This window comes from Desmodus rotundus, chromosome 3, assembly GCF_022682495.2.
Source record: "Desmodus rotundus isolate HL8 chromosome 3, HLdesRot8A.1, whole genome shotgun sequence".
NCBI lineage: Eukaryota > Metazoa > Chordata > Mammalia > Chiroptera > Phyllostomidae > Desmodus > Desmodus rotundus.
The window spans coordinates 58,852,526-58,875,032 of record NC_071389.1 but is presented as its reverse complement, the minus strand read 5'-3'; the positions used below and the strand labels follow the sequence as shown (position 1 = coordinate 58,875,032).

The following is a 22,507-nucleotide window of genomic DNA, read 5'->3' as shown; positions in this document are numbered from 1 at the left end:
TTTGAAGGTGATTGAAGTTTAAGCATGTAAGAATAAATACACTATTTTTTAATAAATACATTCCGGTGTTTTTTGGGTCCCCCCTTGTACACTTGATTGATAGGAGAGCCACCCAGAGCCTCACTCACAGCCAGTGCTGTACACAGAATTTCAATACATCCCTCTGTCCTTCTACTTTTTAAATTTATCACAAAGCATTTCCTGCAATGAGAGAAAAGGGGAAAAAAAGTAAGAGAGCATACAGGGAAAACTGCGCTTCTGCCAGGAGCCCCACCACATTCCATCAAGCTGGGTCCCAGGTGAGAACAGCATGGGGCCCACTGAAGATGGCAGCAGCAGAGCCGAAGCCAAGCCTCGAGGGTGACGCAGCAGGAAGAAGTATGAGCCTTTATTGTTCTGAGCTGCTGTGACTTTGGGGCTTTTGTTACTGCAAGGTAACTAAGCTTAAACTGATGGATACAATCATGCTGGCTGCTAAACCCACTGGGAAAATAAATGATAGTGAATTTTATAATGGATGAATTAGGCTGATAATACCTGAACTACCTAATTAATCATAAGATCACAAAGACAGACAACCAAACATGTGCCTCTTGAATATGACGTAATAGAAAGTTCTTGGGGGGGGTGGGGGTGGACCTTAAACCTGACCTGGTTGTCTCCAGATCTACGCGTAATTATCAGTATATATCAATCATGGTAAAATGGTACCATGAGTATGAAATAAATGAAATCCAGAATGTGGGCTAATCTACAGAACAAATTATCCATTCAGCATCTTCAACAAAAATGAAAAAAGCTTTCAAAAACTAAGTTGTAGGGAGAAAATGTTTTTAATTAAAAGATACTCAAGAAATATATCAATCAAATGTATACCATGAATTTGTTTGTATCCTGGTTTTAAAAATTTAGTAATTAAGTATTAACAAATTTATAAAAATCAAGTAAATTGAGGCACATTTTTGTTATCTTTTGAAGCTATTTTTGTTAATTTTTATTTTTTAAAAGATTTTATTTATTTCTAGAGAGAGAGGAAAGGAGGGAGAAAGGAAGAGAAACATCAATGTGTGGTTGCCTCTTGCATGCTCCCAACTGGGGACATGGCCCAAAACCCAGGCATGTGCCCTGTCTGGGGAAGCGAACCAGAGACCCTTTGGTTCACAGGCTGGCACTCAGTCCACTCAGCCACACCAGCCAGGGCTATTTTTGTTAATTTTTAAAGTGTGATAATGATATTGTGTTTTCTTTTAAAAAGTACAGAATATTTACTAAAGTATTTATATTAATAATAATATGATGTCAGTATATACTTTAAAATAAGACAATGGTGAGAAGATTAAGTGAAACAGGATTAGCATAGATGTTGAAGCTGGGTAATAAACAAATTGTTATCGAAATTAAAAACGGCTGCTCTCAAGAGATCATTAGGAGCATTTTTTTTAAAGTCACATACTGAGGGAAAATATTCAGAGTACATATACATAAAAGATTTATATTGAGTCTTCATAACTTATTACTAAAAGAGACAAACAATCCAATTAAAAACAGGCAAAACACATGAAGAGACACCTCACCAAAAGGCATATGAAAGGCCAATAAGCACATGTAAAGTTGAACAGTTATCAGCAAAATGTAACTTAGCAATCATACAAATGCAAAATAAAACCAAAATGAGCTGCCACTTCAAACCACTAGGCTAAAAGTAAAAAGACGTTTGAGAAGACAATCTTAAATACTGGTGAGAATGTGGAGCAACCGGAACCCTCATTGCTGCGGTGAAATAACATGGGGAAGAACGGTGTCCTAACAATCAAGAAGTGGGAGCAACCTGAATATCGGACAAGTGAGTAAGTACGCAAATAGTGGCACGTCTTTGTGATGGAACAGTATCCAGACACAACAAGGAATGAACTACTGGTGCCTGCACCAGCCTGGAAGAATCTCAGAAACACGACTCTGTGTAAAGGAAGCAAGAGCAAAAAGGAGTATATGTTATATAATGAGTCCACTCCATTGCAGATCTAGAAAAAGCAAAACTAGGGCATGGGGACAGAAAATAGACCAGTGGCTGCCTGAAGTGGGGGTACGAGGAGACTGACTACAAAAGAGCACACAGAACCCTGTGGAGGTGACAGAAGTGCTGACCATGATGATGGTTGCACGGGTGTGCATTTGCCAAAACTCGTCAAACTGTATGCTTACAACAGCTGTTCTTAGTGTACGCAAATTAAACCCCAAAGTTGGTTTTTAAAAGCTATACCAAATATAATTATACCATTTTTATGAGGTCATGCATAGGGATAAAACATAGAATAAATTCAGGGTTCAAGAGGAAATCCCTAAGGAGAAAAATCAGATTGTCTTAATAACCAAAGACGTTGCAACCACATCCTAAATTTAGGTAAAGAGGATCGAGAGGGAGGACACAGAAGGGTGATGGGCCATTTTGGTCCTCTGTCTCCAATGAGAACAAGTCTTAAGAAAAAGTCAACTATATCCCTCATACTAACTCAGGTATAACAGGGGTGACAGACTCGTTTTCACCAGGGGTCACATCAGCCTCATGGTTGCCTTCAAAGGGCAGGATATAATCGTAGGACTGTATAAATGTAACCGCCCCTTAGCTAGGGGCAAGGAGCTCGGCGCTGCCACCCGGTGGAAACAAGATGCCGGGCGGGATAAAACTCGGGGGAGGGCGGAATTCGGCCCATAGGCCTTGTGTTTGCCACCTGTGCTGTATAATGTTGGTCACAAATCTGTTTGTATCTGAGAAATAATAACATATAACTATATTGGAATGTGTAAAGTGACTTTCATTGATAATTTTTGGATAATCAATATATGCATACAGTAAATTCAAAGAATTATTTTTGAGAAGTCAAAAATGTGTACTATAACCCCACCTATAATATTCTCTCTTTAATTGAAAATGAAGAAAGAGTATGAAGAATAATCCTTTAACACTCTAAAAACCACAAGTATTGGGAAAATGTATTCCTGGACATTTAAGTTCTCAGACTTATCTCAAACTGAGAATACAGTATCTCCAACACGTAATAAAAGTTGTTCTGCCTTATGTGAGGCTAATGGGAGCAGACTATCAACCTGACCTGTCAAATTTCCTTGCACCCTTGGAAGGAGCGTAAGAAGGAAATTTTTTGATTACTGGAGTTTTTGTTTTGTTTTGTTTTAAAAATAGCTTTTGAAGACTTAGAAAACAAACTGAGGTCAGGACACAGGACTTCGGATAGCACTGTCTGTGAATCAGCCTCCTAAGATGACCAAGCCTACACTCCTGTATGTTGCAGGCATATCACGGAAACACCTGAGAAGACTTGTTTACGGCGTATTTAGGCATTTCGTTAACCTACTAAACAAATTAACCTTAGAAGTAGTAAAAGCTTTAGACAGAAAGGGGAAGCCGTAGTCATTCGGTAGTAGAAAGGCTGTGGAAATCACTTATTTCCCGTAAGACTCCTCTCCCAGATCGTGACAGGCCAGATTATTTTGATTTCATTTACTTTGAAGTTATTGAGTTATTCATCATTCTAAAACCTCACACTAAATAAAAACATGATTTTAATAACAGTTTCTTTCTTTCTAAAAATTCATTCATTTAAATAAACTTGAAGTCTGACTTTAATTACAAGTACAATAATCTGATTAATGACTATTTCTTCTAAATACCTTACTTTTCTACATTTTAAAATGTAAAGTCCCATTATTCAGGCATACACAATCAGGCAATGATGCGGCATCTCAGACAGCAAGACCTCATTTACCACGTGGTGCTCCAGACACATGCTTTTTTGGTAGAAGAGAGTAGTCTGTGATCCCTTCTGGGTTTTTTTTTTTTACATTTACACTTGGGAAACTTTTTTACATTACTAAGGGATACTATAAAACTTCATCTAAGCTCAAACTCACTGAATAATCAATAACTCTAAATCAGCTAAGCCTAAATTAATGCTTTACTGTATTTACTGTACTTGTTTCAAATACCATCAAGTTAATTCCCGCCGCTTGTCGTCAGCCTCTCCATTCTAAAGTGTGCTTCAAAACCGTCGGCAGCTATTTTGCAACCTATGAAGCACGGATATTCCGCATTATGGAAGATGTAGTTCACCGACGACATTTTCACCTGAAGGCAACTGTGTTTAATATAGGCATTTGGCTCAAATTCTGTTTGCCTAAAATATATGACTGGGAGAACACAGTCCAGAAAGTAATTTAAATTCCTTAGGAACATATTATATCCAATGGAGAAGCATTTGCCACAACTCCATAGCAAGCACTTTCATTACTTAAGCAATCCATATCCAGGCATTTAAGTACTCTAACGATTTTTCAGTTGGAAAAAGAAACCACATGACACCAACTTTTAAAAGATATAGGACAGATTTTGGCTTTTGCATTATGAAGTGTGATCAATAATATCTCTTGTTAATAGATAAAAATAATCAACAAAAAAGAAGTTTGGCACCGGGAGATAACTCAACAGATTCAGAATGGACACATCATTCTCTTAAACATCTATCTCCTAAATCAAAGTTAAACCTGACAACAGATTCACTTACCAATATTTTCTGTGGGCATTGAGACTCTGGTTGGTTCTACCAGATTGTCAGCCAGGACAAAAGCTCCTTCTTCTAACGTATCCAGCAACATTGTTGCAGTATGTGCTTGTTCAGAAGAATTCATGTGCTTCCATGACTCCAGAGCTTCAGGTTTCAGAAGGTTGTCCACTGTGTCAACAATTGCCTGCATCCATGAGAAAACCACCATTAGTGCTGAATGCTTCTAGTACCACGGTGATTGTCAATCACTGACTAGTGACAACTGTAACATCTATCATAATGATTTACTCTTATTTCAAGATTGTAGAACACCTAGACAACATATTATCTGGTCAACTTGGAACAGAGCTATTTCAAAATAGGATTGACTAAAGATTAGTAGACTACTATTTGATTATAAAGAATAAGAATAAGATGGCTTTTCTGTTTATCTAATCATCTCAGTTGTTGGAAAGAAAAATGCAAACAGCATGTAAACCTGAAGTATTACTCTTACATGCATAGTCACCCCTACTTATAATCTCAAAACTCAGGTTCTAAAGAGAAAACACTGATGCCTCTGGAGTAGCCTAATAGTTATGCTTGAAAAGTAAAACATTGTGTTTTGGAACGTGAACCAAAATTTAATAACCAAAATTGTGCCTTATAACACTCTTTGCTTATTACTATTGGGGGGAAAAACAAGATGATTTCAAAGTTTGTAAACTAGCTATGAATGTTTTCAGTCTTTCAGTTCCCTGTCCAGCTAAAAATTAAACACTTGAGTACACCTTAATTCGTAATAATGATCTGTTTTTAAAGGAATCAAGAAAACAATCAAAATATTTAAAGCCCAGACTAGGAATTTGATGGAAACAGAAAAGCAGAATAAAGTCTTTAATAAACATCCAAGTTGTAAATATTCACATATATATAGGGTTAGTTTATTGTTGCGGAAAATAACATTAAATAAGTATATAACTCAGGCAGTTAAGCAATTAAAGGCAGGCTTGTGCGCTGATGGTTACTCTAGCTGTACACTACGGCTTGGAGAGCTGAAATCACTAGGTTTATTTATTCTATCCCATTTACCTAGTCCTAATGTGTCATTAAGCCCACACATAAATTGTTTGGATCTACTGGTAATCACACATGGAAAAAGAACATACATTGTACAAAGAACAACAAAAATTGCTGGTTTGAGGTACTATATTAAAATAACCAGGGGGGAAAGTTGTTTGAGGCTACTGTCAGAGTAAGATTAATTAGCTTAATCCATCTTAATATGCTCTTTCTGTCTGCCTTGAGAACCACCACGACCTTCCCGGCAGGTGAAGATCCTTCCAAGTGGCGTTAAAGGCTTTTCCTTTCTCTAATGGGAGGCAGAACAGTCAAGATGCTCACACTGATGCTGCTGCAGCCATTAACCAGAGTGGAGCAGAAATCGGTCGGCTGAGGCCAGATTCACGAGCCGCCAAGAAGTACAGACTAGCGCCTCTACTCTAAGTTACAAATGAAGCCTGTGTCACAAAGCAGGAAACCGCTTCATTTGCATGGTGTAAGTCAGCTTCTGATTTCTCATGTAAGGCGTTTTATTGGTCTTATCTGAACAGAGACACTCATTGTGACATCCTGAAAACGACACTGGTCAGAAATTAAATGACACTGAAATGTACTATGCATACACATAACTCACTGATGACACGGCTTTGTTAATTTGAAACGCTCCTTATTTATTACCATTTGTGCTTCTCTAGTGGGATCAAAATGATCCTTAGCCTAATCATATTCCTGAAGTAGTCTCTCCCTGCCAAAGAAAAAAAGCTATTCTTCTCCCACAGAGATATGTGTCCCGGGCAACGTGCCAATTATTACAGTCCACACGTTAATGAATACCTGTGTGGGGAGCTGAAAATTTCAGTATGACAAATTCTGTATTCTTTACCAGTTCTTTGCCCCCATTAAAAAGGCTAAAAGGGACCTTCAGAATATTACTACCTAAAAAGACCTTCCCACCTTTTCGTGTAAAGTTCTGAGATCGCACGATGTCTATTAGTGCGCAGTGAGATGCCATTCTTCTTTTCTAGACCTTGCCAGACAATACTAGTGAAGCTGTAGCTTTCGAGTAACCTCTGTTCCATCAGTACAAAGTTCTTTTGCTTTGTTGTCACATGTTACGAATTAGTTCAAGGTTTGATTTACTAGTGATATGGTTCCCTGATGAGTAAGATGAGAAAGAAACTATCCTCCAAAAAAACGTTTAAAATTTAGAATGAAACAAAATGAAATGTGGTAGTATTTTGACCTATCACACAGAACTAGCATGGCATAATTCCTCTGCTGCCCTCACTTAGAATGTTCCCTATTCCTTGGATACACATGGGAGAAAAAGCAGCTGGAATAGGCAGGGATTCTCAACCAAAAAGTGGCTTTCTGTTCTTATCAGCCTGATGAAAACCAACACATAACACCAATCGACAGCACTGTCACATTACTTATATTTCATTTCTTGGGACCCCTTCCTAATATCAACCTGATACTACAAATGACCCTGAAAGTTTTCAGGACAAAGCCTATTTTACTTAAGAGTATAACACAGATAAGAAAGCAGTGACTCTTTCATGCACATACATTGTGACTACACAGTCTTTGATATGATAAACTGCCGAGAATATATCACAGCTGTGTCACTCAAGGTGTTTTTTAATCAGTCCACAGCGATGACAACAGAAAACAAAGAGACTATATGATTACCTTCCAATTCAGAGGACATGTCATTAAAATTCTTATACATTTGGATGAATGGGAAAACGGCAAAAATTACAAAAATTTATAAAGATTATAAAAATCATTTGCTTATTCTGAGAGTAATACACCTGTGAAAAGCCAACACTGGTACAGCTGATATGGGGCACATTATATAACTATCAAAGACTGAAACACATCGGACCATGCAGCAGGATGGCAAAGCGTGGCGGGTGGCTGAGGAGGGGCGAAAGCAGGGTGACAGCACAGGAGAGGTACCTTAAGGTAAGCCCTGCATGTCTTCTCTCGTTTTTGGAGCTTTTTAGTAAAAGAAGAGAAAATCAGAGGTTAGATTTTATCTGTTGAAAATGAGGAAAGAAGAAATCCTCAAAAATTAAGCTGGTGCTCCTGAACTCCGAGCGTGTTAGGTATTGGGTCTCCTGGACTTCCGTGGATCTGTGCTGACTGCCAACTTCCCCTATTTGCAGTTTGTAGCTGTGTTTTTCTAAGTATACTAATCCAAGGTGCACTGCTAAAACTGGAGACAAAACGTGGTCAAAAGGAGAAAAAAGGCCCATTTTTCTCCCTATTAGCCACAGATTTTGGAGTCATATGAATCTCATCTGTACACTTATAGTATGGTTAAAAAAGCTATCAAATTTTTGTCACAGTATGAAAAATTAATAAACTAATATACCGTAATCCCACAGAGGGCAATCTGTCCTTCTCCCAAAACCTGCCATCAAAGACCGTATTTCGGTAGGAAACGTTACTATACGCATCACAGCCGTGCTGCAAACCTAAGGGTTGGATGTACTATTATACACAGTATGTGTGTTGTCCAAGTGCAGATAACACATCCCACAGTGAGACCCCAAGTGCAGATAATACCTTCTAAAATGAGGCTACTGACCATAAACAGGCAGGTGAAGTTTGCCACCAGGTAAGATCATTCTCAGGTAAGTAACTTTTGTTGTTGTTGTTAAAGCCACATTGCTCCTTTCTTATTGTAATTCTTTCTTGGGACATAAACCAAGTTAGAAGTTTTGTCTTTAAGTGTATGTCAAAGGGGCCAGAGGTCTGACAGTCAACTGCTATCACTGATTCCAGAGCTGCTGCGCAACATGTCTAACTGAATGTAACAGAAAATTCCTACTTACCTTGTTATAACTCCGTCCCGCTGAATCCTTTTCATTAGGTTTCAGTTCCTGCAGCTGTGCGTCCAGAATGTCCACCAACTGCTCCATCAGTCTCACGGAAGAACTCACATCCCCAGCAAACACGGGCCCTTTGGTGTGTTTAGCTAGTTCATTGGCAAGACTAGCAGCGTTTTCTCCACTTCTGATCTGAAATGCCAATTTACATTATCTCAGTAATATTTCTTGTTCTGTTTGCGGCTTCTTCTTCTTCTCCTGAGTATCTTTGTTATGGTGAACAATGTATTTGCAAATGTGTCAAAATCTGCAACTAATTGAGACAAATAACTTTCTCTTCAATTTCAAATGATTAAAGGTTCTCATATCCTCAACAAAAAAGAAATTCTTAATGAGAAATTTAAAAGACACAGAAGGGGGGACAACCCAGAAATCCCTTGTAAACGTTTTCGGACAGCTCTCTCACTACACTGTAACCATTTTAAACTACCATTTAAAAATCTATTTATTTATGCCAATGATCCATAAATTTAAATCAGAATGTAGTCAGTATGGTATTGAGGGTTATTACCTACTTCTTGCACTTCAGAAAGGTAGCTGACAAAGAAGAAACTGAAATGTCACTGCATTCCACTGTAATATTAAATACTTTACTTACATTTCACTGTAAGTATTTTTACTTAGTCTCTCATAATCATCTATGATATCAACATCTGCTTGCATTCTGTGGATTCAGTTGCAAACATAATGATATTTGATTTATTAGGCCAATGCACTATTTGTCTTATAAACATCAAAAGAAACAGAGCTAACTAAATATGATTGAAATTAAGCAAGTATGTACTCGTTAAAAAGCTTAACAAAAAAACAGCATGCCCCAAAACATATGTAACTTTGAATAAATAGTTTACAGACAAAACTATGCATAATTTTTTACTTTTATGCTGAACAAAGAGCAACGAAGCTGGTTTTAACATACAAAGCTAAATTATTTATGTTAGAAGTTAAAGCCCTTAATCACCAATGTGTATCATAATAAAAGGTTCCAACCAACCTTCTGAGCCAGCTGATTCACCCAGTGTGAGGTACAGTTGCTGAGATCGGGGCCCTTAGGGTTCCATGTTCCAGTGGAAACCATGCAGAGATAAGAGGCAGTTCCTACAACAGATGCAGAAAACAACAGTGAAATTGAAACCATTTTTCTACATGCATTCGGGAAATCAGCTATGAGGGTCCTACCCCGTGTGTTCGATTTTGAATAAATGCTAATGGAAGGAGTTGACAATAACTGACAAAAAGTAGGGTGAAATGCAGATTCTAAACAGAAAATATAAAGTCAGCATAGAAATACCAGACATTTACAACAAACAACAAAAAGCCCTTGATTTTCTTGGGACTCATCCAAAATGATACTTATGATGAGAAAGACAGCTGTCAGGAACACTCCCAAGAGCCCGTGGGCAAAAATCTCAGGCTCGACCCGGTCTTTCAGAGGGAGAGGTAATTAAGGACCTGACCGTAGGTAATTTTTACAATTTAAAAATCTTTAAGTTGTCTACAGCTGCTGTATTACCAAGTAACAAGAATAATAAAGTTCACTATTGTAAATAGGTCCTTCATGTAATAAAATCACTTCAGTGTAATTCCGAATCGAACTCAAGTAAAATTTAAAATGCATATATAGTATTTTACAGAAAATACCTCTTGTTCCCTTGGGACACGGTCGTTCAACCATCACTCCCCTTTGTGTCTGAGGCCACCATATCCCCCTCGCTTCTAATGCCTCGCAGAATCTCTCTGGCAGGGGAAAAATATTTGTTACAGGAGGAATTTTGGTTGTAGAAACTGCTGGAGGTGGTTTTGTCCCTCTGCTTCCTTCCTGTGATCCAGCCGAGGTTGTGCTCACGGGGCCTTTCTGTGAAGTAGTGCTTGTGGTGGGTACAGTGGTTTTGAATTGCTCAGCTGAAGAAGTTACTGTCACAGCTGTGGTAGGCACTATGGAAAAAAGATGAGTATGTTAACCTCAAAGACACACTCAAGTTCACATGCATGCTCACACGTGAATATGTGCACGCACGCACACACAAAAGCCACCCGTCCAACTTCTCCGAAACCAACAAAATGAGTGTTACTGAGAACATCAGCAGTGGGGAGGAAAAATAAATCTCTTCAGTTATTCCAACTTATTTATACTATTAGCTGAGCAAAGGCAGTTTAGGCTTCATTACAGAGTTTAGTGTATGACTCTAATTGTGTTAGGTTTCCTTATCAATGAGATATTTGATAACATAGTGTAAGTGTAATTACATTATACGTCATCTAAGAGGAAACGGACAGGTTTATACAGTTTCAACATACAAACCAAATGCATTCTATCACTAGTAAATAACAGAAAAATTGTTTTCTTGTGTAAGGAAAATAATTGTTCATACTCTTTATGAATAATTATTCATACTCCTTAAACAATCAAAGTTATCAGCAAAAGTCTGGCAATTACCTCTAAATAGGACAACAGAAAACTTAAAGTCAGCCATACTACATCTTACAGGAAAATAAGATGTGACATCTGTGACATCTTTCTACCCAGCAGCCATTCTTGCTTGAGAGATTTTTGAGCATGCCTGGTTAGATCTAAACAGGCTGTGACTTTGGCGAGCCTGTGCTGTTTTACTAGTAAGGAAACACATCGGAGGCTTCAGCTTCTTTACTTTTGAAAACATAGGTAGGAAAAGAGCAGCTGGTTCTGGTAAGAGGTTATAATGCAATCGTTTATCAAGATAACAGGTTAGATCAAATCATGCCTAATTCAAAACCAGCCCTACCTTCTTACTGACTCTTAACAGTAGAAAAGCACTACAGTTACACATTTAAAAGTAGAAATTTACAAAGATGTTTTTTAAAGGTTATTTTTTGACTTCCAATATTACTTTCAAACTGTTAAATCCAGTAGGTTAAAAAATTAATGGAGCTTATATCTCCTTCATTAATTACCATTTAACTAGTTTAAACACCAACAAAACATCTGTCAGTAAAACTTTAATACTATCATTTGAACTCTATTAGGTGATCACACTGACGTTTTATCAACATTTATAGTTACTGGCTCTTAAAATCTTATATATATGATGCCTTAAATTTAAATTATTAAGAGTACAGCAAGTTAAAAATAGCGATTTCAAGTAACCTCATAAAATTTAACTGTTTTATGCGAAATCTATACATAAGAAACAAACTAGAACCTTAAAACTGATTAGAAAACAAGATCATATTATTACTATGTCTTGTATTTAGGCTCTGGTCCATAAATAGATGTTTATATAATTCTGATACTATTGAGAGAATATGCTGAGTTTACCAGAAAAACTTGTCTCCAGGCCTTTCGTAGTGACAAACTTATTACCAATACACTTTCTACACCTTTTTTCCTTCTACAGCAAGAAAAACTTCTTAAACATATGTTTTATTTCCAGGGCATAATTTATTGACCATATGAGAGATGCCTACATCCATCAGTCAGACATCACGCCAGGCCAGCTGCTGAAGAAACCTGTTCAAGCCCGTCTATCTTTTTCCGAAAAGCACTTGCCTGACATCTTGTTAAACCTCTGTAATTTTCTTTTGATTACAATGCAGCCAGGCTTTCAGTGCTTTCTCAATTAACATTTGTCAAAAGCGTCACAATCTTTTGCGGAAGTGTCAAATGACTGCCGCTGAATCCAATTTTAAAAGGGAGTGGAGACTCGGAGCACAGAGAGAACACGGCAGAGCACAGGGGTTTATTGCTAAACCGTCTTATGTCTCTCCCTCGACACCGAACTCATCAGGACATATTTAATCACTGAATACGTATTAACAATGCTACAATTAATCTGTTAGTTAAGCACCAGTAAAGATTCACAATAACTGTGTGAGGGAAGGCAATAAAATGACCTCTATTCCATGCACACAATTTCATGAGATATTCTACAGTCTATTTCCATGTGTTTTCTGGTAATTTTCATACATTTTCACCTTTCGTCTAACAAAAGAAGTTCAAAGGGAATCAACACGTTATTCAAAAGCAAATCACTGAAGGATTGAGACATCATGACAATAAACATAGAAATAAGCTTTATGTGGCAAATTTTAATTTTTTTTGGAGGATAACTAGAACTCCTGGGATTTTGGAAAGCCAAAGTTTAGCAACTTCAAAGAAAGCAATTTTTTGTAAGGTTGAAGTTAGAAATGCAGAGATATTTCTCAAGATTAATATTTCTTTCCATAGGTGAAACCAGGGCATCTGATAATGGTAAAAGCTTGCACTTAATTCAGCATTTATGTTCCAGACTCTCTGCTAATCAGCATTCAAAGATCATCAGCTCACCTTACTTAATCCACACCACAACCTTTAAAGTAGGCATTATGATGATCTTTCTTTTAAAGATGAGGAAACTGAGTCACAGAGAGGGTTACAACACAATGTGTTCGAGGTCACTTGCCCGTACTCTTAAATGCTACGATCTTACTTTGCTAGGTAAGATTTTCATAGACTCCGGAAAGTATAGCATCCCACAAAACAATCTGCCCTTATTCTGGAACATTTCACTGACATTGGTGTTCTGTGTAAATCTCTAAGAGAAGAAAAGATGTGGGAAGGATAGCATAAGCTGTGGGAACAATAAACTGTAAAGCTTCATATGGAAATTTATGTGGCAAGAAGTTCAAAACGCTAGGATAACCTACAAGTGGTAATAGAAACCAAGGCAACTCACAAGAGAATTCTACTTCAAACCCAAACCCTACTACACAGAGCTGTATCCCAGTTATCAGGATGCCATATCAAGCGTCTAGATTAACTGCTTCAGCATTTTACCTACCGTTATTATTTGAGTACAGAGACCTAGAAACGGTGCTAATAAAACGCTAATTAACATATTTAGGAGGAACCCATGAAGCTTTGACAAACACATACAGAATGGTTCGGCTTACTATGGTAGTGTTTACTTAGGACTTGTTATTTATGACCAGCTTTCTCCTGCGTGAAAAGACTTAAGGACAATACCATTGATGCTAAGGACACTATTCCCATCATCCAGGTCCCAAAACTAACCCATTATTCACTTAATGAACTCCAGCTAGAGTGGGTTGGTAGCCTAGTAAGGCTACCAACTGCCCATTCATTAAATTTACCCTTATTTAATGTTTAAAAGTACTGGCCGTCTTTTGAGAGGATTCATTTATCAGTGGGAAGATGTTTCGAGAAATATGTATCCTATGCTAAATACTACAAAAAAAAAATCAACTGACTCTCTTGATAAAAAATTGCCCTCGTATTTCCAAAATATGGTACTTCATAATTAGAGTAATTATTTAGGAGCCGTCAAAACACAAGACACAATATTTTTGATAACATTTGGGAGATCACATATGCACACAGATTATGTAAATATAAAACATTCAGATTAAGAAACAGAAGAGTTAAAATAAGATGAAAATGGATTTTTCCTAAGCCCACTTAAGGGAGGAGGAAGGAGAAAGGGAAAGCAGATCTAGTGTAAGGGAAGAGAGATCACAAAAAGCTGAAATTCAAATTAAAAAAAAAAAAGATTTCCTTAAAAACCATGATCCAGGCAAATAAATAACACATTTGTGCCATTAGAAACAAAAATGCTTGGATTTATAAGCGGGGGGGGGGATATTGAAGCTAATACACTACGAAGCAGGTCACAGTGAAAAATGAAAGAAGTGAATAACTTTATAGCACAAGGTATACCTTGGCGACATATACTGTAGCAGATCCAGTACATAAGACTGTGAATTTTAGCCAAACCAGTCAATCAATGCTTTGTATGACAGGCAAAAACCCAATCTCTAATTGCTCCGTCCCATCAGTCCCTCAGATCTTGCTTTTGGAATGCCGACAGTGGCTTAGTGGTTTGGCCTAAATTTATGGGCTAGAACAGGTCTGCAAAGCCCCATCTAGATATCAGCACACATCTTGGATGAGAGAGAGAACTGAAATCTCTCTAAAAATGTGTGAAGATAAAGTATAAGTAAACAAACTAAGAGACTATGATTCAAACAGAAACAAGAAAAATTTAGGTCAGATAAAAACTTTTTATCACTAAGGGTTTTTTAATAAAGGGCCAAAATGAATTTTTACTTTCTGGGACTATTTAAGATGGCTATTTTGGATAACAAAATACAATTGTAGAAACACAGTTACTAAATGTGCCTAAGTTTCTCATTTTCAAAGCTGGTAATTGCTCTTTCCAAAAAGTGTCCAGTCCTGACTGGTGTGGCTCAGTGGATTGAGTGCTGGCCTGGAAACCAAAGGGTCAACAGTTCGATTCCCAGTCAGGGCACATGCCTGGGTTGCAGGCCAGGTCCCCAGTAGGGGGTGTGCGAGAGGCAGCCACACACTGATGTTTCTCTCCCTCTTTTTCTCCTTCCCTTCCCCTCTCTCTAAATATAAATAAAAAAACCCCAAAAGCATCTAAATTATCAGACTTCATCTGTAATGAATCTGTTTACTGTAATGCATCTATTTACTAGAATATAAGCCACCTGTGGAAAATGACATTACTCATCTTGTACTCACTCACACTTTTGTGACAATAGATGAGGCAATGATTCATTCAGAATCCTTCAGGTGTGGCCTGATCATGAATTGGCATTTTAAAAAATTATTTCCTATCTTATTTTTCTAATGGAGGGGAAGAGATATATTGCCAACCAAAACAAATGGAACAGCTGTAAGTATAATAAAGATTTACCAAAAAAAGCTACCAGGAGAATCAATACAATGTCAAATTTTGTCAGTTCCTGACATTTGCCTTTTACTAGCCTGTAAGATAAAGGAGAACCATGATACTTGTTTTTAGGAAAACAAATGAGATACAGAAAACATTCCAAATTGCTGTCTTCCAGAGAAAAAATATATGTCTAATTATAAAAATAAACAATTCTGAGTTACTATCAGGAAAAGTATTTATGCCCTAGAAGAAGATTTAATTGTTGAAAATTTGATAGGACATTACTGCTACAATTTTAAGCCCCCAATTCTAGACATATATGAATTGGAGAAAAAGGGGCCTTGCACTAAGTCCATGTTACTATTGTTCTTACGAACAAAAACCACATCAGAGATTTTGGTGTTCTATGAGTCAAATTTCCACTACGAAAGGCTATGACTGCCAGTTTTGAAATTCTGATGCCATGACAATATTTAGACCTTAGTAACAGTATATCCTAAAACACGTGTGGGTACGTGTAGTTGTGTTTAATTGTGTAGATATGTACTGCTTTAATAGAAGAAAAGAGTATTAATTTCTATTCCTCATTTTTGAAGAGATTTAATCGTTCCATAGGATATTCTGGTTCCTAAAATTCTGAAGTGACACAGTAATGTGAGAATTCCAATTAACTCAGTAAACTCAAACATTAATTCAGAATTTTAATACACAAATATTGTTCAAATAGAAAAAGACTTATAATTAGTGCAAGCTCTATGATAACCTAACAGGTTATTCTTTTACATGAGTATGAGGTAATCTTGTTTTAATGAAACAGTCATTTAATTTGGCCTCAAAGATTGTTTTCCACAGAAGTGAATTCACTTCATAAACCAAAGTATACTCCCAAGGATTTAGCATTACTTTCTGAAGTTAACGGTCCTCTATAAAGTTAACTAAAGAGAACACACACAAAAAAAATGGTAGCAGGGATGTCATAAGTCATCTCGTGGAATCACTTAATGTTTAGTCCTTATGTGACAAAGTCACAGAAATATTGCCTTAAAACCATTGCTAATTTCTCAGGAGATAATAATGTGTAATTTTACATAATGATCTAGGAAGATGTGGGATGACACCCTCTCCTGCAGAGAGGAGACGCCAAAGCTTCAAACACTCAGCGCCTGGCGCTGCACATCAAGCCTAGCAGCTCTCCCGGGACACCCTAACACATACTTCCCTTACCCACTGGCGCCAAGAAGTTAAAAGGTCTGCACATAGAATGTAATCAATTCAGAAGTCAGGTGGAGAGGAAAAAAAAGCCAAGTTAACAGGTTTGTAGCTGGTATTATATTTTTAGCAATAAAAAACTGAATGATCAATGAACGATGCCTCCATTTTCTGAAGCCAACATTTAAGTGAAGAAATTCAGGGAAAAAAGTACGAAAATAAAGCTACAATATACACACTCTGCAACAACATGGAACGGCACACCATTTTCCTTTGTGCTTTAACTATGACAAGGGGAAGAAAGTAAATAGGAAAGTAATTAAGAAGTCTTTTAGAAGTATGCTGTTCACGAAAGACAGGCACGTTAGTAAGCAAACACTCTTACCTTGGGCAGGATCAGGTGGACCAAACTCCAGAGAATACCGTAAAATGAAGTTATTGTTCCACACGTAGAGCTGGTTATCTCTAGGATTGTAATCCACTGCAGCAATATACTGGTACTGGTTGGGGAAGGGGACGTCGACATACTCTCCTCGGTTTAATCGGGTGTTGTAAATGTAATCAATTGCGTTCTTGCCCGTTTCGCTCTCGTTGTCTTGATAAACTGACCGGACCACGTAGAGGACGCCACAGATCATAAAAGCGTTGGATGCAGCACGTTTGTCATACACAGTCTCCCATGTTGCCTCGAATCGAAGAGTGTATGGATTCAGTTGGCTGATAACTATCATCCCATTGTTCTGTTCAGTGGCATAAATGACCCACAAGCCATTTTCATCAACCGCTAGGTCGATATCGGTCTTTCCTCCCCATCTGTATGGTGAGGTATCATGATAGTTGGCATAGTTAATTATGGCCTCTCCACTCTTAATTCTAGTCCTCAAGTCAAATTTCACAATATTCCTTGTTCGCTCTTTGTTAAAGAAGACAGCACCATCATAGACCACAAATCCAGTACCATCTACTCGATTTGGAAGTTTGTATGTTGTTGTTTGGCGACTGTTTTGGAAATCTTCTAAGGAAGCATATTCTATTAAAGTATCAGTACGATAGGGGGTCCAGGGCATGAAATAAATTTTATCGGCGGCCTGAAGAGGGTCCTTGCACCACGCCCCTGCCTTTTGTTCAGCTTCATATATACATGGTGAGTCCACGATTGCTTTCAAGGTCCCAGGGCACACAAAAACTGACAGTCACAGAGAAAATACAAGAATTAAGTCAAGTTAAAAAAAATTACACTGGTAAACAGAAGTTTTAAGGACCATAAATCCAAAGAGAAAAATTCATTTGATTAACTTAATCTCCCAAAATATACCCTTAATACCAGTGCACTATTCTTCCCTCAAGTCCCCATAATCGAAGTTCCAGCGCACACCGTGGCTGTGGTTTATGTTCACAAATGTAAACCCAAGTTTAAGGTCATTCGTAACTGAGCTGAAAACTTACAGTTTTGCTCTGCGTTTTTATCTGACAATTTGGTAATTTATACTTTAAAACTTTGAGCTTTTTGCACAACAGTGTACAAAGTTCATTCTTTAGTCCCAACACTGTACCCTTCCTCCCCTGGCCTGCTTATGATCCCCCAAAACCCACAATCGAAGGGCCAAAGTAAAGCAAACAGAACAACAACAACAACAAAAAAGCCCAAGGTGAAGGCTTATTTAGAACTTTTACAGAAGTCAGACTGAAACCAAAGAAGCGTCAATTGAAGAAACATAAATATTGGGAAAATGCAATTAGGAGCAGAGACAAGTAAACACAAGGACAGCAGGGATGAAGCACCCAGGAGGCCCTGGAGCCATGGCATGCTATGGAGAGGGCTCTGCAGACCAGGCAAGATGACGCTTTTGTGATAAAATATCCAAGGGAGTCAGGAAAAAGAGATAAAGGGTGAAAAAGAAACAGAGAAAGGACAGTTCCCCCTCGCCGACTTCAGAAATTTTATCCCATCACCAGATTTAGCAGTCATAAAATTTCATTGCAAACAGTTGATTTCTTTATGAAGTGCATTTATGAGATCCTGCTGATTATTTAATGTCAGAGGAGTGTAGTGGGGGGAGGGAAGGGAGGAGGTAACATCCATAAGGCACATAACAGGGAGCTGGGGTTCAGACTGTACGTTATTTACCTTTTTGCTCCACTTCTATTTTAAGCATTGGAAGAAAAATAAAAAGAGTGCAAGGAAAAAAGAAAAAAGATTAAAATAAATTGACTATTAGTCTAAGATTGAATTTGTAACAGATGCTAAATACAGGAAGAATAAGAGCTGCACTAGTTTGGACAAAGAGAAACACACAACAGGAAAACCTAGCAGGAAAAAGATTCTAAAGTTACATAAAAAAACATGGATCAATCATTTTAATAGATTAAGGAGGCAATACAAATGTGTTGGCATGCTGCTTCACTTAGTGTACCTGAATAAATAATGAAATCCTTCACTAATGCACGGCACACATACTCTTGCCTTTCCAAAGTCACTCAGCATTCTTGTCAAGCATTACTCTAATACATGGAGGCTACCCACACAGAGGCATGCACAGGCGGACCATCCGCATTTATCTAACTGTGCAAACTCACTATTACACGACTGAAAATTAAAATATCCAATACATTGACTAAGCATAACACCACAATGTATTTATAAAAATGACAACTCAATGTTGGAGTACAGGTCAAATTTAATAAATATTAATATGGCTACATTTTAACATCTTACATAATGTGTTTATGTCACAAGAAATACATAATTATGCATCTCAGTATAGGTTTCAATTGTTTTTCTATTATTTCTATTTCTACAAGTATATACCTTAACATTAAAAAAAAATGCCTCCTTTACAGGAATATACAAATTTCCCCCAGCTAACCCAATAGGGACTTTGAAGTGTAGGGTAGGTTAGTGCCTTTCTTCCCCACTAATAATTGGAAAATTTAAACATGAAAATTATATACACTTTATATTATAAAATTCTTACTAAATTCTCTATAGTACATATATCAAACTTTGTAATGCTAGGACTATTTTAAAGAAGTAAGCAAAATACATACAAGGAAAAAGCAAGCACAGTAGGCAAGGAGAAAAAGGAAGAAAGAATATGGTTAGCTTATTATATGACATTGTCTTCTATCATCAATTTACACAGAATGCAAGCTAGCATGCAAAAGCAATCATACCAAGCATTCAAAGCAAATACCTTGACTCCACAGACCCCAGAAAAGGTAAATGCTTTCATAAAACAAACCTGATTAGTACAGTTATATGTGAAAAAAATCCTCCCTCCAAGAAGTTTAAAGAAATGGATTATGCTGTCAAGGAAGGGTGCGCTACATGAGATTCTCACTGGTAGATAGTATTCTAATAAGTACAAACTGTAAAGCACTATTTTAAACTGTGTGTAGGGTTTGAAGTATGTTGCCTGAATTTCAAAAGGTGTCCAGGTTAATGTCTGTGCTGCTTCTTCCCTTATGAAAACGCAGCAGGCTGTGCTAGTAGTGTATCTCCAAACTGATTACTCAAAGGTACTGTAGTTGCACACTTCATTACATGTCTTCGCTTGATTCATTTCTAAATTTACAATAATTCATCAAGATTAACTACTGACCTCCTGAAATGCCTTAGGGAGAAATATCACAAATATTTTTGCCATAAAAATAGCATAATCCTTCCACATTTAGCTACCGCCTCCCCCATCCAACTTGGGGTATTTAACTACTTTCAGGAAACATACTTGCTCCATAATGTGTACTTCTGACTGCATCCGGTAAAAAGAAATTAAGTGTTACTGACATGAAACAATTTTTATAAACCGCTAGTCCTAAAATTACTCCTCAGTGAAGAGCTCTATTATACCTGCTTAGAATCAATAAGGGAAGGGCGTGGCGGGAAAATGAGGGCAAGAGAAATCATTAATGTCGTGGCTGCTCGGACTATATTTACATACAGCTGTATTTTGGAAAAGGATGGCTTACTGAACTGAACCAATTAAAAAGAAAGGATGGGAATAATACACTTTAACACATGATACATACTTAAAACAAGTTCCATAAGGAATGAGGAAAGTATATTTTGTTTTCCATTAATTAGAGATGGCTGGGTTTTATTATATGATGAAGTAAAATGACAGTGAAGTTACTGAGCACAATATTAAATAGGGAAGTCTTTGTTTGTGATTTAACTGACATTTATATTAGAAAATAAAATGGATATAATTGTATCTAACTTATAATTCTGATGAAAACTGAGAATATTAGAACTGAAGGATAAAAAGTAACTAAATATAACCTTTGATGATTAATGAATCAAATAAGATATGGATATTTAAAACAAATGTCCTTACATGATGATTTTTATGAAACCCAAAGGATAGGTATATGTCAAATCAGTCAATTAAAATTTCCCAACCCAGAAGAATATAAAGTCACAATAAAATTAATGAAATTAGCATTCTTCATCACATGCCAAATAGGTACTGCAACTTGTCTTAAGAGAATGTATGAGTTAATTCATAACAACATGTTTGCTATTCTATAGACCAAACAAACATAAACACATGACCCACTAATGTCAGTGGAAGACTATATGGATACGTAAGACAAGAAACTGACCCAAACAAACTAACGCCTATATACTCTGTATCTGAAGTGACACACTATTTCACTTTGAATAATCTCATGTTTATTCATTAATGATTTAATCAATAGTAACAGTTATTTCTTTTCATCAAACAAAACTAGGAGCTGTAATTTTAATTTTTATAATTTAATGGTAGTTGAAACAATAGGGTACAAAAATCAAAACCAAATCCTTCCTATAGAATATGAATTTCCAATCAGACTTTTCTCCTTTCTCCTACAAGATCCTTTTGAATTATTTTAAACACGTACTACTTCTGCTAATGATAAAGGATGATCTGTGTATATCTGTTTTTGACACATTGTCTGAGCAGAAATATGTCAGATACAAGACAAGTGCCTGTCTTAAACACACAAAATAAGAAACAAACAGTATTTCTAATGGGCTCTGTTGAGTACAGTACTTACAAAATTTTCAGAAATCGCAAAAAAGTGTCTGAATATTTTTTAAAAGAGGAGAAAACAGTTTGGGATATATATGTTCCTGGAGAATTTGCTCTGGTTAGAAACTGGCATAAGGCAATATGGTAAGAGGCACATCATAAATATTACGTGATGGTGACAATTTTTATCAACTTAGTGTGGGGGTATGCAAATATTACAAGTAAGAAACACTATTAAAACAAGGGGAAAGTTAAGGCTACAAACTTAAAATAAAAAGCAAGTGTAAGGGATTGGTACAACAAACAGAACCACAAAGAAACAAAAGAATTGAAAAAAGGGGAAAAGGGATAAAATCCACAGTCCTACAATTGATAGTGTGTCACTACTATACAGGATGCAGAATTTATAATTACACCAATCCTGAAGCAAGAAGGAGTTTTAAAAAAAGTCACAGACTTATTTCTGCCTTGTGCAAACATCTAGAAAGGTAACATCAAATTAATTCCTCGGTTTTTTTTTAAAAGGACAAAAATTATAAAGAACAAATACTTCTCTTGGGTATAGCTATTTGCAAGTTTAGTGCACAATGTACAATACTTCTGGAGAACTGAAAAAGTAAAAAAAAAAAAAAATAGAAAAGAAAGTTAGATGTTCCAGAAGGTATCCACATTTTCCTTTCTTAAACAGCACAAGAGATAACTTAAGAGTCTGAAAATGATATTTGCTTAACACTATTCTTGGTCTATAGACTAGGTGACAGGAACAGGCTCCAGAAAGACACAATTCTTGGCAGCTCTGACTGATTCCACTGTTTGGGAAGGGACGCTGTACTCCTTGTCTAATGTAAGGACAGAAACCGTGCTAAGTTCAAGTGAAAGTGACTTTACGAAACAAAATTCTGGTTAGCTCAAAAGAACACAACGCTCCTCTAGCGGGCACAGGAGAATGATTGTGTGAGCCACCAACACTACACACAGGAGAAACGATACAAAGATCAGTGCACTCAGTAGGCTTCCAATCCTACAAATGGTATAGAGAATACTGAAAACATAAAAAGCATCCATTTCACAGCGACACAGGAACACAGAGCAGG

At 36.9% G+C, this 22,507-nt stretch overlaps 1 protein-coding gene across 21 annotated transcripts in view; it reads right to left on the bottom strand.

The window, feature by feature from the left end:
* ADGRL2 (adhesion G protein-coupled receptor L2) overlaps positions 1–22,507 on the bottom strand; it is a 259,736-nt gene that overhangs the window by 30,425 nt on the left and 206,804 nt on the right. For 13 of the 21 annotated variants that reach the window (XR_008426325.1, XM_045199417.3, XM_053920011.2 and 10 more), the window contains 6 exons: positions 16,784–17,584; positions 10,157–10,450; positions 9,510–9,613; positions 8,462–8,647; positions 7,581–7,619; positions 4,578–4,761 (listed from right to left, as the gene is read on the bottom strand). Coding sequence is in view for 18 of the 21 variants with exons in the window: in XM_045199417.3 (XP_045055352.2) it covers positions 4,578–4,761; positions 7,581–7,619; positions 8,462–8,647; positions 9,510–9,613; positions 10,157–10,450; positions 16,784–17,584 (1,608 nt within the window). In the remaining 3 variants the exon portion in view is untranslated. The remainder of the gene's footprint in view (positions 1–4,577; positions 4,762–7,580; positions 7,620–8,461; positions 8,648–9,509; positions 9,614–10,156; positions 10,451–16,783; positions 17,585–22,507) is intronic. The other 8 variants (XR_008426326.1, XR_011650979.1, XM_045199423.3 and 5 more) reach the window with 1 other exon arrangement.